At 40.3% G+C, this 13,381-nt stretch overlaps 1 protein-coding gene across 3 annotated transcripts in view; it reads left to right on the plus strand.

Annotated features, from left to right (window-relative positions):
- The window catches only part of sytl2a (synaptotagmin-like 2a), a 25,783-nt gene extending 13,046 nt beyond the window's left edge, over positions 1-12,737 (plus strand). For 2 of the 3 annotated variants that reach the window (XM_050041246.1, XM_050041247.1), the window contains 13 exons: positions 1,954-2,535; positions 4,574-6,694; positions 7,965-8,066; positions 8,250-8,306; positions 8,463-8,533; positions 8,750-8,854; positions 9,298-9,467; positions 9,708-9,810; positions 9,902-10,063; positions 10,147-10,243; positions 10,323-10,428; positions 10,625-10,830; positions 12,207-12,737. In XM_050041246.1, the coding sequence (XP_049897203.1) occupies positions 1,954-2,535; positions 4,574-6,694; positions 7,965-8,066; positions 8,250-8,306; positions 8,463-8,533; positions 8,750-8,854; positions 9,298-9,467; positions 9,708-9,810; positions 9,902-10,063; positions 10,147-10,243; positions 10,323-10,428; positions 10,625-10,830; positions 12,207-12,355 (4,031 nt within the window). In that variant the 3' untranslated portion in view covers positions 12,356-12,737. The remainder of the gene's footprint in view (positions 1-1,953; positions 2,536-4,573; positions 6,695-7,964; positions 8,067-8,249; positions 8,307-8,462; positions 8,534-8,749; positions 8,855-9,297; positions 9,468-9,707; positions 9,811-9,901; positions 10,064-10,146; positions 10,244-10,322; positions 10,429-10,624; positions 10,831-12,206) is intronic. The other variant, XM_050041248.1, reaches the window with a different exon arrangement.
- The last annotated feature ends 644 nt before the right edge of the window (positions 12,738-13,381 follow it).

A 13,381-nucleotide genomic window follows, 5' to 3' on the forward strand; every position in this document is an offset into this window, starting at 1 on the left:
TCAGTAACTACTCTAATTTTGTGTACCGTAGTTCCTCAGTAACTACTCATTAGTTCCTCATTAGTTCCTCAGTAACTACTCTAATTTTGTGTACCTTATTGTAAAGTGTTACCGATTTGCTTACTGAAGAGTCAGACAAAATGTATGAAAGTCAGCAGTGGAATAAGTATTCAGATTCCTTACTTAACTTAAAGTGCCATTGCAATGCAAAAATACTTTTGTGTTATGACTAAATGGAGAGAAAAGAAGGATGACATTATCGAGGAAATGTTTGCCTGGTGGAACTACCAACCGGGACATCTAAAACATGACAAGGAGCTCTGATAGGACCAGAACTGCCAACACTAATAAAAGACTGAAGACTGAAAGACTGAAGTTAAAAGTGATAATGTAGGAAGTGAATCTCCTCAGAGGCGATGTGGTCTCATCCCTACTTGTCATATTTTCACGCTTCTTCGCTCATCATAATGACACAGCCTTTTAAATTGTCTCCTTACGCGAGGGGTCAGTGGATCTCGACAGAGAAGGGGTCAGCAGTAAGTCACATGAGTCGACTCACTTGACTAGGAAGGGGTCAGCAGTTAGCTGACAGGACACAAACACCGGACTCATGGATCAAACTCCTGTGTTTGTTGTACCCATCCACTTCCCTGTCAACCCACATTAAGCAGACTTTCACATTCTTAAGGCTCATTTATACTTCCTTTATGTATGAAAATAGATACATCCTTTACAAGCGTTGTAAACGTCACTGCCTTCATACTTCCATGTGTCTTTTGCGATGGTATAGATACAGCCAATAGATGGCACTAGAGGGCAGAGTCAAGACTATCACACAACAACAAACGAGGCGACAGTGGAGGAGGTCGTAATATATTGTACCTTAAAACGGAGGCAGCGCTTTAGTTGGCGGTGGCCTGTGCAGCCATTACCTTCCTGGCATGTCAATGGAGAATTATTTTAACTACTTTCACTACGTATTACTAGATATTATTATATATTACCAATTTTTTCTATTCCACCATTATTTAAATTTCTTTGTCGTCTCCTATGGCCATGTCTCATTTGAACTATGCTACACTGCCTCCATGATATCCCGTTGTACCGGATAGTATGGACAGAAGGCTCTGTCCGTACTCTGTATCTAACATTGAGCATAAGCGAGCTAAATAAATGCAGCATTTTTTACGGTTGCGCCCTAAGGTAAACAAAGTTCAACTTTTGGACTGCAGCAATGTACACCACTAGGCAAGGAATAACCAAGCATGGCTGGCAGATATTTTCCCTTTCTCCTGTAACTATCAGTCTATGCAAATATGGAGGAGAAGCTGATCATTTTAAGGCAAGTTTACCCATAGCTTTATGTCCCACGGAGAATATTTAGGCCGAATACACACTTGAAACATTAGCTGAAAGAAAATCATCTCTGAACTCGGGATCTCTGGTAAGCTTGTAGGCTATTATATGGTGCTGGTTATGGCTGAATGTCAGGTGGAACCTGTCACCTTGCCCTTGAAAGTTTGCAAGTAGCACCCAACGTCACGTTTTCTAGGTGGTGAAAGACACAGCATGTGTCTAGCCCTTAAATTACGTCTGTTGCTCTGAACGTCTAATAATGACATGGATGGGTTTACATTGGAGTTGGTTGAAAGCCTTGCGATGTGTCTCTCACAGACACTAAAGGGTGCTCTCAGCACCATTATATTGGCACCAGTGGCACTGCCCAAGCGACAAATTTTGACACCTTAGAAATGAGACCAGGCAGTCAGCCATGAGGTAATGCAGGATTATACAGAGGCTCTGGTTGTTTTGAGCATAATTCTGTTTTAGAGATTAGCAGAAAGACACCAGTAATTAAGTTGCCAATATTAAAAAAACAACAACTCAATGGCAAAAACACACAGCTGATGTGTTGTCAGTTAAAATGGTTTTTATTTGTTTTGTTTCTTTCAGAGCCTTTACCATCATCTGACAGCTGCATTTCCTATGTTAGTGACCTTATTCAAGACCCTAATGATAGCCTGATCGCCCAGAATGCATCAGTTCCTATGCCAATGCCCCAAAACAGAGAAGGCAGCACCAGTTCTCAAGACTGTTTTGTTGAGGAAGACAGGCCAGAAGGTCAGCTGACGAACTCTGCTGCTCCACGGAGCATCCTCAAGCGCTTGTCCACTTCTAGCTCTACAGACTCCATGTTCTCTCACCTGGACCTGCAGAGTCCAGTTAGCCTTGATTCTCCCACTGACAGCTGGATAGACAGGAAGCAGGTGAGGTTTAGCCCCATGGTCAGCCAGACAGGAAAGGAGTGGCAAGATGGGAGGGAGCTAGGAGAGCACAGTTTGCTGGATGTTGACTCCCTCAATCCCTTTGCTCCGGGAAATAATAGCTACCTTGAGAATGCTGGCACTACCACTGTTGGCACACAAAGGCCTTCACTCTGTCAGAGTCATGTGGATTCACAGGAAGGTGAACTCAACTCCAAAAATGAGGCAAACCTCCAAGAACAAGAAGGTGGCCATCTCCAGGTGCTTGGTGGTAAGACTTTTATTCAAAACCAATGTGTCAACTAAACAGTCAATTAATAAGTCAAACTAACAACCAACAGATATGACTCTACACATTCATAGAAATTTAGATATGTAGCACCTTATACTGTAATATTTTACTGACCTGAACACCTGAAAATTTAATAAAATTTGTCCTGACTGATATTGTAATAACATTTTTACTGGTAATGTAATACCTTATTGTGTTATTCTCAATACAAAGTGATGCCAACTTTGCCTTATCAGGTATCCAGAAATGATGTTTATGTTAAAGCAGTGGTTCTCAAACTTTTTCAGTAAGGCCCCCTTTAAAACTTAAAAACCCATAAGTGGATCCCTCCTCCTCGTAATCCCTGGGGATGCTATTGCTTAAAAGTCAAAAAGTTTCTACTTTTAAATGTACTTTAGTTTTAAGGTCAACTTTTTTCTCAAAGATCCACTGTGTATGATTAACTATGATTTAGTGGCAACTCCTGGTTAGAATTCCTTCAGTGTTCATTGTTCAGGAGGTTTGTATTGGGAGCAGACACACAAATGGCCCTATCTAGAGCCAGTGTTTGGTTTGTTTGTACTGGGCTATTGTAGAAAAATGGTGGTGCAACCTGGCGATCTCCATAGACAAGGACCTCCTCCCTATGTAGATAGAAATGGGTCATTGTTAAGTAAAAAAAACCCCACAATGATTTAAATATTCAGGTGATTATACACTAAAGAAAATACACTTCTGTCTCACTTGTGTAACATTAACCATCTTCTGCTGCTTTTTTCATCTTGTGTCCAATCTAAAAAAAACAGTCAGCATGGATATGGGCGGATGCACTTTGCATTGATAGGGATTTTAGTTTAATACATCTTTACCTGATAACAACATATCAGTGCCATCTGTTGTAAATTTCAAATTCTACATTAAGTCTAAAGTTTGTATTTCCAAACATCAAATCAGTATCAAATGTTAATGTTAGTGTATTCAGAAGGCAAACATGGCACTAACAATATCATGAACTTTGTATACTTGCATACTTTTTTAAATCACGACATTATCTGTCAAAATTATTACATCATCAGCTAAAAAGAAAAGACAAAATAGAAAGGTATTACAGTAATTATAAAAATGTTATTACAATATTAGTCAGGACATTTTATTACATTATTGGTCATGTTATTTCTTTTTTGAGTTTTCTTACACTTTCAATCAGATTAAGAACAAAATTCATCATATTTTCCAGAAATTATTACATTATTGGGTGCAACAAGACATAAGACGAGCATATACAAAAATGATTTTCACATTCATATTGCATGCGCATGTTCCTGCATGTGGCAAAAGATGCACATTCATGTATGATTGCTTATAGAGTCTAGTGGAAAAGAACAGCAGGAAAACATCTGCTTTTACTGTATTATTGGGTTAATGCACTTTTCTTCAGCATCATCAATCTGTCACAATGTGTCATTCATGTCAACTTTTGTCCACAATTTCGCTATTAATGTCTCATGCCATGTGTTGGACTTTTTCCATTGATTCATTGTATTGCTGTTAAATGAAGTGTGATGTTGCTGTTCAGTATGAATAAGAGCTAAAGTGCAGCCTTAATCTACTAAACGTATTTAATCCACAATTGGAACTCATGGGTTATGTAAGTGTTATAATGCAGCTTCTTGTAGACTGATAAATTGTGTGTTGAGTGCAAAAGTGGAATTAATTCTTAATGTGTAGATTTTTTTTGTTTTTGTAGCAAATTTAGATTTGTAATGATGCCATACATGTAAGATAATTGGGTCAGTTCTGATAGTGTGTGCAGTGCTGTTTACCATGGTGTCTTTTTATGGTACCACAGAGGGACACCAAACCCTCCTACACAGTGGTCTTTAAAATGTGCTCAGAAATAGCATTTTGCTAAGTGCCCCACTTCATTTGACAGTTATACACCAAGAAAAATCCTACACAGGTATCTTAAATTACACTGTGCAGTGGTAAGCAGAAAAATGTAAATGAGTGATTCAATAGCTGGTTGCTGTCTTTGCAGATGTCTCTGAGAAGTGTCATTCAGAGTTCCTAAGCCCTGCAGTGCCTAGACTCGTTCCTGCTGAGCAAGAGTCAGGTAAGCCCGTTCACTTGGAGACAGAGCCTGCAGAGGAGCGTCACTCTCAGGCTGAGGCCACAGACTGGCCAGCTGGACACAACATTCATCACCAGGAGCTGCCTGAACAAAGACCTGACATTTCTGTCAAGGCCACGTCAGGTAGCAAGCAGTCAGCTAATGCCAGCTCAAAGAGTTCATCTCATGCTGTTTCACCAAAGCCTAGGCAAAGACTGCTTGGTATTTTTAGAAGAGAGAAAGAAAAAACTGTTGAAGTACAGAATCCACAAAAAGAAAAGGCGAAGATACCTGAGCAAAAAGACCCAGGCTACACCTCGACTCTTTCTCAGGGTGCTGCAGATATGACCATGGACAGGCCTGCAAGTGTCAGACCAGAAGCTAAACTCTCTGAGATGACAGAGGTCAAAACACTACAACTAACAGCACTGCAGAACACCCCATTTAAAGAAACAGTGGCCTCAGTAGATGCAGATACTCAGCAGGAAGCAACAGAAGGCAGAGTTGTTTCGCTTCCAGAAAGACTATCCAACCTGAAAGCCTTCTGGGAGAGAGAAAACAGTGGTCCCAAAATAATATTTACCAGAGAAGAGGCCAAACGCAAAGATATGGCCAAAACAGGAACAGAAGCTTCACATGGCCGTCAGACTAGCTCTGATATGGAGAGCATAAACAACAATCTCTTAACTCAGATGGAAATGACAGCTGAGGATACTGCTGGCAGGTCTCAGGAAAATATTTCATCACCACAGACTGACTGTAGCCTCTCAGATTTATCTAAAGAAGATGGCACATATAGGGCTAACCCAGTCCTCATCTATGACGAGACAGATGACTCTTTAACAGATTCAGTAACAGAGTCACAGATTTCTGAGCCACAAGAAAACATTATCTCTCCTGTACCTTCCTCTGGAACCGTCAACACCCAGAAGCAAGAGAGGGATATACCAGTTCCCCCTCCCAGGCAGTCCTGTTCCAGTCCTCAAGAGGACAGGGCAGCCAAGATCAGTGAGGTTAAGCATTTCTGGGAGAAGGAATATGCAGGACCCAGGGTTATCGCTGCAAGAGTCAAGGAAGCCTCACACAGTTCAGTACTCAGTAACAAAGTTTCCCCACAGTCTGATGTGAAAGAGACCTCAGATAACAGAGAGAAGTTGGAGGGAGAGGCACAAACATCTCCATACAGAACCAAGTCTAATTTCTCAAAATCACTGAAAGTGACAGACAAGGGTTTTGTCAGTCCAGAAAGGTCACAGCTGAGGAGTTCTGGTAGTGCTGGGGACATACAGTCAACATGTCACCAATACCAAGTCAAAGCTGATACAGAGTATCAAGAGAGGCCTCTCAGTCCTAGTAAATCCCCGACTCCACGATCAAAAGACCAGGACGATGAAGTCAGGAGGAGTCCTTCTAAGACCATCCATCCAAGGGTTCTACCTCGAGAATCCTCCAGTCCTAAGAGATCCACGCTTGAAGGCTCCCCCTTGAAAACCTTTCCAATAGACATTGACCCCCAAACTAAGGTTGTCGAAGAGCAACAATGGAAGCCAATACCAGTTCCAAGACAAAAGAAGAGTCCCTCACATGAAGCAAAGCAGAAAGTGCTGATAGACACCAAAACAGACATCATGTCTCGTCCTCTCCCCCCTCATCCAGAAGACAGAAGGGCTTCTTTAGGCAATTCAAATACACAACAAATTAGTTCAAGCTCCTCTACTTCACCACAGTCCAAAAAAGCTTCAGAGAAAAAGGTGGAGCCGTTTACACAGCTTGCCAGATCTTTTATCCCACAGGATTATCAACACTACCTCGGGCCACAGGAGAAGGCCCACGTCCCTCCCTTTTACCAAGAGAGAGTTGCTGCTGCAGAGAGTGATACAGTGCGCACACCGCAAAATACCCTCAAAGGGTTTGTGGGGAACCAGAATGACAGTCTTACTGAGGGAAGTCCTCCTGGGGTCAGTCCTTGGTTTGTACAAAAAAAAGATGGAAACTCCAGCCAAAAGACAACGACCAGGGCCTGGTCTCTGTCTCGGGCAAGTTCAGGCAGTGAGCTTTTGAATTCTTTCTCCATTAATATTTCTTGAAGATAATGATTGAGAAATTGAAACCACAGTGATGTTTTTTTTTTTTTTTGTTTTTTTTGTTTTTTTAAATAAATCGAAGTTAACATATTAACATTACAGTGAGTCTGATTTGGCTCAGAGTCAGTATACATGCCCTGACTAATTCCTTCTTCTACATGTTTGTACAGTTTGCTGTGTTTATTGACCCTAATTTTTCTTTTGTGATTCCTTTTCAAGCATGTCTGTACAAAACTGTGGAACAAATGTTTAGATTTTAGCTGCCCTTTAACCAGTTTAAATCACAGCCCAGTCACCAGAAGAAACTGTTGGCATTTTATGTTTCTGCACACCACAAATGCACTACATTTGCAATTTTCATACATATCATATCAACATTTCTAAAGTGATGTAGTGTACGAGCTGACTTTGTCTACAGGAGGTGGAGGGGATTGTGTAAGCTGTGTCACCTCAGCAAAACACCTGCCAAACTGCAGACCACCGCAGACCACCATCCGCGACCAACAAACAACAAAACCAGTTATACTCATACTTACTTTATTAATCCCTGAGGGGAAATTCAGTTTTGTCACTCTGGTGTCACATACACACAGGCCCAAAGTATACACACATGCACCAACAGGACCTTTACATGCATTAAATGAACAGATGTCAGAGTGACGGGGCTGCCTTGGACATTGCTGTTTTTCTAGCGAGGATTGTGCCTTTAAAACTGGGTATTTTAAGCCAAAACATATTTTCTTAACCATAATTAAGTTGGTTGTCTGCCTAAACATACTCTACCACAGCACTGTAACGTATCCATTACATAATAAATGCAGATGTAACAAATCTGTGGTTTGCAGAAATGTACAATACCAACATTTATTCTAGCCATTAGGATTGTTTTTTAGTTACTATAGTTTTCAAGATGATCATCTTTTGAAGAGCTGCTGATGTGATAGATGTATGGTACCTAATCTCTACCATAAAGATTCAAACTGTTGTTACCAACATGAAATGGTCATGTAGGGTCATGATCCTTCTGTTCGCTATGATGATGGAGTAGCAACCTTTCTACATCCTAAACTGATTCACTAAGCATTATACTTGCATGAAATGTTTGACCAACAATAAACTAGCAATTGTTTCCAATTATTTTAAACAGAAGCAATGTATTTTCAAATATATCAGAAATCATGTAACATCTGTGTTGAGTCTGTTTTCCAGAGCTGATTTTGTTTCATCTGTGGCAGGTCATGATGACAGTTCAAGTCCCGTCATGTCAGCCCTTAAACGGCTATCCTCGAGGCGCGTGTCCTCATCCAAAAGTCTGGAAAACCTCACCTCAAAGACAAGTAACAGAACTCTTTCTTCTTCGGATTCTGTAGTTTGTACTTTAATACAACTGATGCTCATATGGCTTTATTTTGCCAGAGCATTATCTGATATCATTCTTCTACCTTCGGCTGATTAAAGCTGCTTCTGATATGGGAGAGGTATGTAAATAATACTGTCTTGTTGCCCCTCTTTCCTCTCAGGAGAGGAGAGCAGCCAAAATAACTCCAGAGAAGAAATGAATCAAAGTGTGGAGGACGGTAAACATGTGGTCTTCTCATTATTTACACATTTATCAGAACATACACAGAATAGGCAATTATTTAAACTTCCTGTAAAATCAGCATGCTCTTGACATTCTTAGACACATTTTATTTCATCATTGTAAGAGATTCAAAGTCAGATCTTTCTTCCAGTTTCTTCACCATCAGCCAACTCAAAGCAGATGAAAGCCAGCGTGTCAGTAAATGTTCTTCACCAGGATGAGGTAAATCACTCTCAGCTGACTCACACAACAAAAGGATGATATCTAGTGGTCAGCGTCTGCACTGCAGTCAGTGAACAGATACATGTACCTCTCATTTAAGAGTTGAATGATTGGTTGCCCTTATGGCGGACTTCTGTGCAATGTTCTACCTCTATGACTTTTTACATTTGTGTTTTTTAGTGTCACTCATGCTGCCCTGTTTTTCTCTGATATCAGACAGACAGTGACAGCACTTTTGAGACCAACTTGGGCTGGAGAAGAAACACGGGCAGCTCCATGTCAAACTTAAGCCTCTCCTCGGGAATGGCCTCCATGTCATCTGTATGTCCACATGCAACTTCAAATATGTTCCTGATAAAAATATCTATATGACACACAACTGAAACATACTGTGACACGTGGTTAGTGTTGTGAAAGAGTTGCAGTTAGGTTAAGGCAACAAAACAACTTGGTTAGATTTAGAAAACGATAATGTTTTCGTTTAAAATAACTGTTTTGTAACATGATGTACATACGCCATGTCTTCGTAAATTGCAGAAAGTTACGTAAAAACAACACTGGATTTTGGTTTCACACGTGACATGAACTGTGGTCTCCAGATGAAATGTTTTGTTTGACCAGTCCAGTAATTCCCTAAAACAATGTAGTTTTTTCATGTTGCGTTTGGGTTCTAAAGACAAACAAAAGACCATTGTATCTTTACACAAACAATGAGTTAAACTCAGAGGACAATGTTTTCTGTCTTCTGTGTTATGACTGAGTAGGTCAGCGGCAGCATGAGCAGCATTTACCCTGCAGACTTTGGGGACATTGAAGTCCAGGGAAGTATCCAGTTTGCTGTCAACTACATCCAGAAGCTTGGAGAGTTTCACATATTCGTGGTGCACTGCAGGGACCTGGCCGTGGCCGACACGAAGAAGAACTACTCTGACCCGTAAGTGCTTGCTATATACTTATGATCAAAAGCAAGAACAAACATCATATCATCCAGTGATATTTGTGATGTAAAGGTTGGAGAGAGGAGATTCACATGTAAGAAAAGATGCTGAAACATTTGAAATGGAACGTCACATTCGCCAAACAGTTGCCTCTTGCTGTCATTTGAAGAATTTCTATAATTCCACTCTATATGTTGAGAAAAGGAATGTGACTGCAGTGTCTGTTTTGTTTACAGGTATGTGAAATGTTATGTTGTTCCTGACAAAACAAAGTTGGGAAAGAGAAAAACCACTGTAAAAAAGAAGACTTTAAATCCCAACTACAATGAAATCCTCAGGGTAAGAATTCCAGATTTAGTCTTTTACAGATTTCTCATCACCTGTATTACTTATTTAACAAACATCTTTGTTGCTTTCTTCCCTTTGACAGTTTAAAATCATGATTGAAGTGTTGAAAACTCAGAATCTGAATATCTCGGTGTGGCACCACAACACTTTTGGGCGGAACAGTTTCCTGGGTGAGGTGGACCTGGATTTGTCGGAGTGGGACTTCAGCAACACAAGCATAAATGAATACGCTCTAAAATCCAGGGTAACGGCTTTATTTCTATACACAGTCAGTGTGTTTTGTAGAAGTGAATTTATTCGATATTTTGATTCACTTCAATCATTCAGGTTTCAGCACAAAGTCCAACAGCATCTCCGTCACGTATGATGGACAGCAGAGGACAGATGAGAGTTGCCCTGAGGTTCCTGCCGCAGACGTCTCACAGTGAGCTGATGACTCCTCACATTTTATCAGTTCTTTCCTTTGAGTTTTACCTCTTATTGTGATCTGACTGCATCCACAGGTAACAGAACATCTAGGATGGAGACTGGTGAAGTGCAAATATGGGTGAAAGACTGCAAGAGTCTTCCTCCAGTCAGAGGAGTTATTATCGACCCGTTTGTGAAATGGTAGGATGTCCTGCAAACTGTCAGGTCACTGAATATGGACACCCAAAGTCTTCAGAATTATTGTTTGTATTTGTTTATATTTACATGATTTATTTGACAATGTTATTTATTTAATTAGTTCTGAATACCTGGTTTCTTAGAAGGTCTTTCCAGCTGGACAAATGCTTTTTATCTCCCTCCTGTCCTTCTGCTGCAGCACCGTACTTCCTGACACGAGCCGGAAAAGCCGACAGAAGACGCGGGTGGTGAAGAGGACGGCCAACCCGATGTTCAACCACACCATGGTGTATGACGGCTTCCGATCAGAGGACCTCAGAGAGGCCTGTGTGGAGATCACAGTGTGGGATCACGACCGCCTGAACAACCACTTCATTGGCGGTCTGAGGCTTGGCTTAGGGACAGGTGAGATTCTACTCAATGGTATTCAATCATGCGTCAAGGTTTAAGCCCCAAAGAAACAGAACCTTGTAGAGTTTCTGCTGGTTTGTTGTCTTCCAGAGAAGTTGCTGTGAGCTGGAATGAGCAAGAAACTTGTAACTTGGCCTCATATGTGGAAATGATGTGTAAATGCCTTCAAAATATATGACTCATAGTTGGCCACATCATGGCACTGTAATTAAGGCCCGAAACCCCTCACACTGTATGTCCAGTTGACTTGAAATGTGGCACACATATCCAGCTCAGTTAGCTCTACAAAAAAGCCTCTTGGACTGCCACAATGACTTTTTTTTTTTTTTTTTTTTGCTAATTCGCACAATACGACTACACTTTTCTTTCAACACAAAATTTGATACACATCCTTATGGTACTGAGATACACATTTCTACTGTAAATAAGTAATATTGGTCAAAAACATGGCTACCATCAATCAAAAACTCCTCACAAAGGGCAGGGCTTAGCAGTTAATCAGCCATAACTCATTAGGGATTTTTCCAATCATGATAAATCTTAGTAAATATCTTAAGTAAGTGTTGGGATTTACAGCCCAACCCATGGGGGCTGCCACAAGTGTTAACCTCAAAACCCAGTGGACACAATTTCATGGAACTTTGTGCATTTACTGTGTGCACGAACAAGTTTGAGACATGCAATTTGGCACCATAACTGGAAATGTAGTTGTATGCTTCACATCAGATTTGACTGCAATTGGCCTGATGGTGGGGCTATAATTGACAGCTGGAAAAGTTCAAACTCTGACAGGCCACACTCCTCATACAGTAAGCCTTGTGGACTTGAAGTCTGACACACATCTACATCTCAATGTCCTCTACAAAAAAGCCTCAGGACAATTAAGGCCACCATACTGCATTATTTGCTGGTTTGCATAATATGTTAAACAATAGTATTAATAGACTTTCGTGGATTTTGGCTATCATCATCAAATTTGGTATATAGCCTTGTGGGACTGTGATATACAATCCTACTGTGTATGAGCAAGATCAGTCAAAAAACGTGGCTGCCATCCTTCAAAAGTTCTGCACACTCAGTGGAGACATCCTGCATTGAGTCCTGAACGTACAAACCAAGTTTTATTCATATCGATTAAAAGGGGGAAAAAAGGCAGGACTCAATACTTCTACAGACAAAACTGACCCAGCTAAAGTGACATTGCTCAGCTTTGTGAGGCCCAAACCCTGCTCATTACCGCTTGCCACTTTGGGCAGTTAAGCTGCTTCCTTCTTTTGGCAGAGAATAGGCTGCAATTTGTATTATTCAGTTTTTATTATTCAATGATTACCTTCATATTAACACAATTATTTCTGTGCCTTTCTGTGCAGGGAAGAGTTATGGGGTGGAAGTGGACTGGATGGATTCAACGACAGATGAAGCAAAATTGTGGCAGAGGATGTTACAGTCTGATGGTGACTGGGTGGAGGATGTTTTACCTCTGAGAATGTTTGTAATGGCTAAAAGCATGTCAAAGTGAGAGTGTATGAAATGTGTTGATAAGTATGTGGAAATGTCCTGGGAGCGCACTGCATATACATTTGGATGAATCTACAAACTACACTATGAGTGGGAGCGGCAGCCTTGATGATCAAAGTGCACGTATCTGTATAACTGATGATCATTGTATAATGAATAAATATACAAGGTATTTTAGTTTGTATAACTCAAACCACATGTTAAATTTGTCATCTGAAAAAGTTAATTATTTATTAAAATATATATACAAAATAGGGCAGAGGATACAATCTAAGTTACAAAACACAAATCTGAGCACTTATAATTTGTATATAGTCCTTTTGTTCTTAATGTGATTACTGCATCAAGCAATTCTGTCTTTAATAAACAGCATATTAATGTGACTTGTGATTTTGTGTTGAGATGTTTCATTCATGTTTCATTCGTGTTAAAAAAAGTCAATTCATCAAGTCCTTTGAAAACAGACAGTACGGTTGAGTTACTGGCAGATAATAGATGATAGCTGTTAACATAATCATAAATATTTATCTCTACGGAAGCGTATTGCTGCCATACCAGAATAAAAAACAGATCAGTATAAGTAAGATGTTTTTCACATGATTAAGGTCAAGAAACTTATCACATTATTACAAGAACATTTCTTGTTTTAACAATATACTATTTATCTTTTTATAATGTGAAACTTTCCATGTTAGAACCTGATATCTTACTGTAATAACATAAAGTGTTTCATGTTATACTGTGATCGCACATTCTTTTACCATTAAACATTTCAAGTTATAAAGAGATAAGTTGATCCTAGGCAGATGTGGACTCTCCTTGATATGTAGCCTGGCTTAAATTTTGCACTGAAATGGCATCACCATGACCCCACTTTTGAGAGTTCTACTGTCATGGTGCTTAGACATGGTGAGATGGAGCGGCACTGAACGCTCCACCGAAACAAGTTACACCATCTCAGCTACATCCAGGCTGGGTGTGTCGTGACCCAAAGTACAGTGAGGCATTTCCTGAAGTTTCTGTACTC

Source organism: Epinephelus moara, chromosome 3, assembly GCF_006386435.1.
Source record: "Epinephelus moara isolate mb chromosome 3, YSFRI_EMoa_1.0, whole genome shotgun sequence".
Lineage (NCBI taxonomy): Eukaryota > Metazoa > Chordata > Actinopteri > Perciformes > Serranidae > Epinephelus > Epinephelus moara.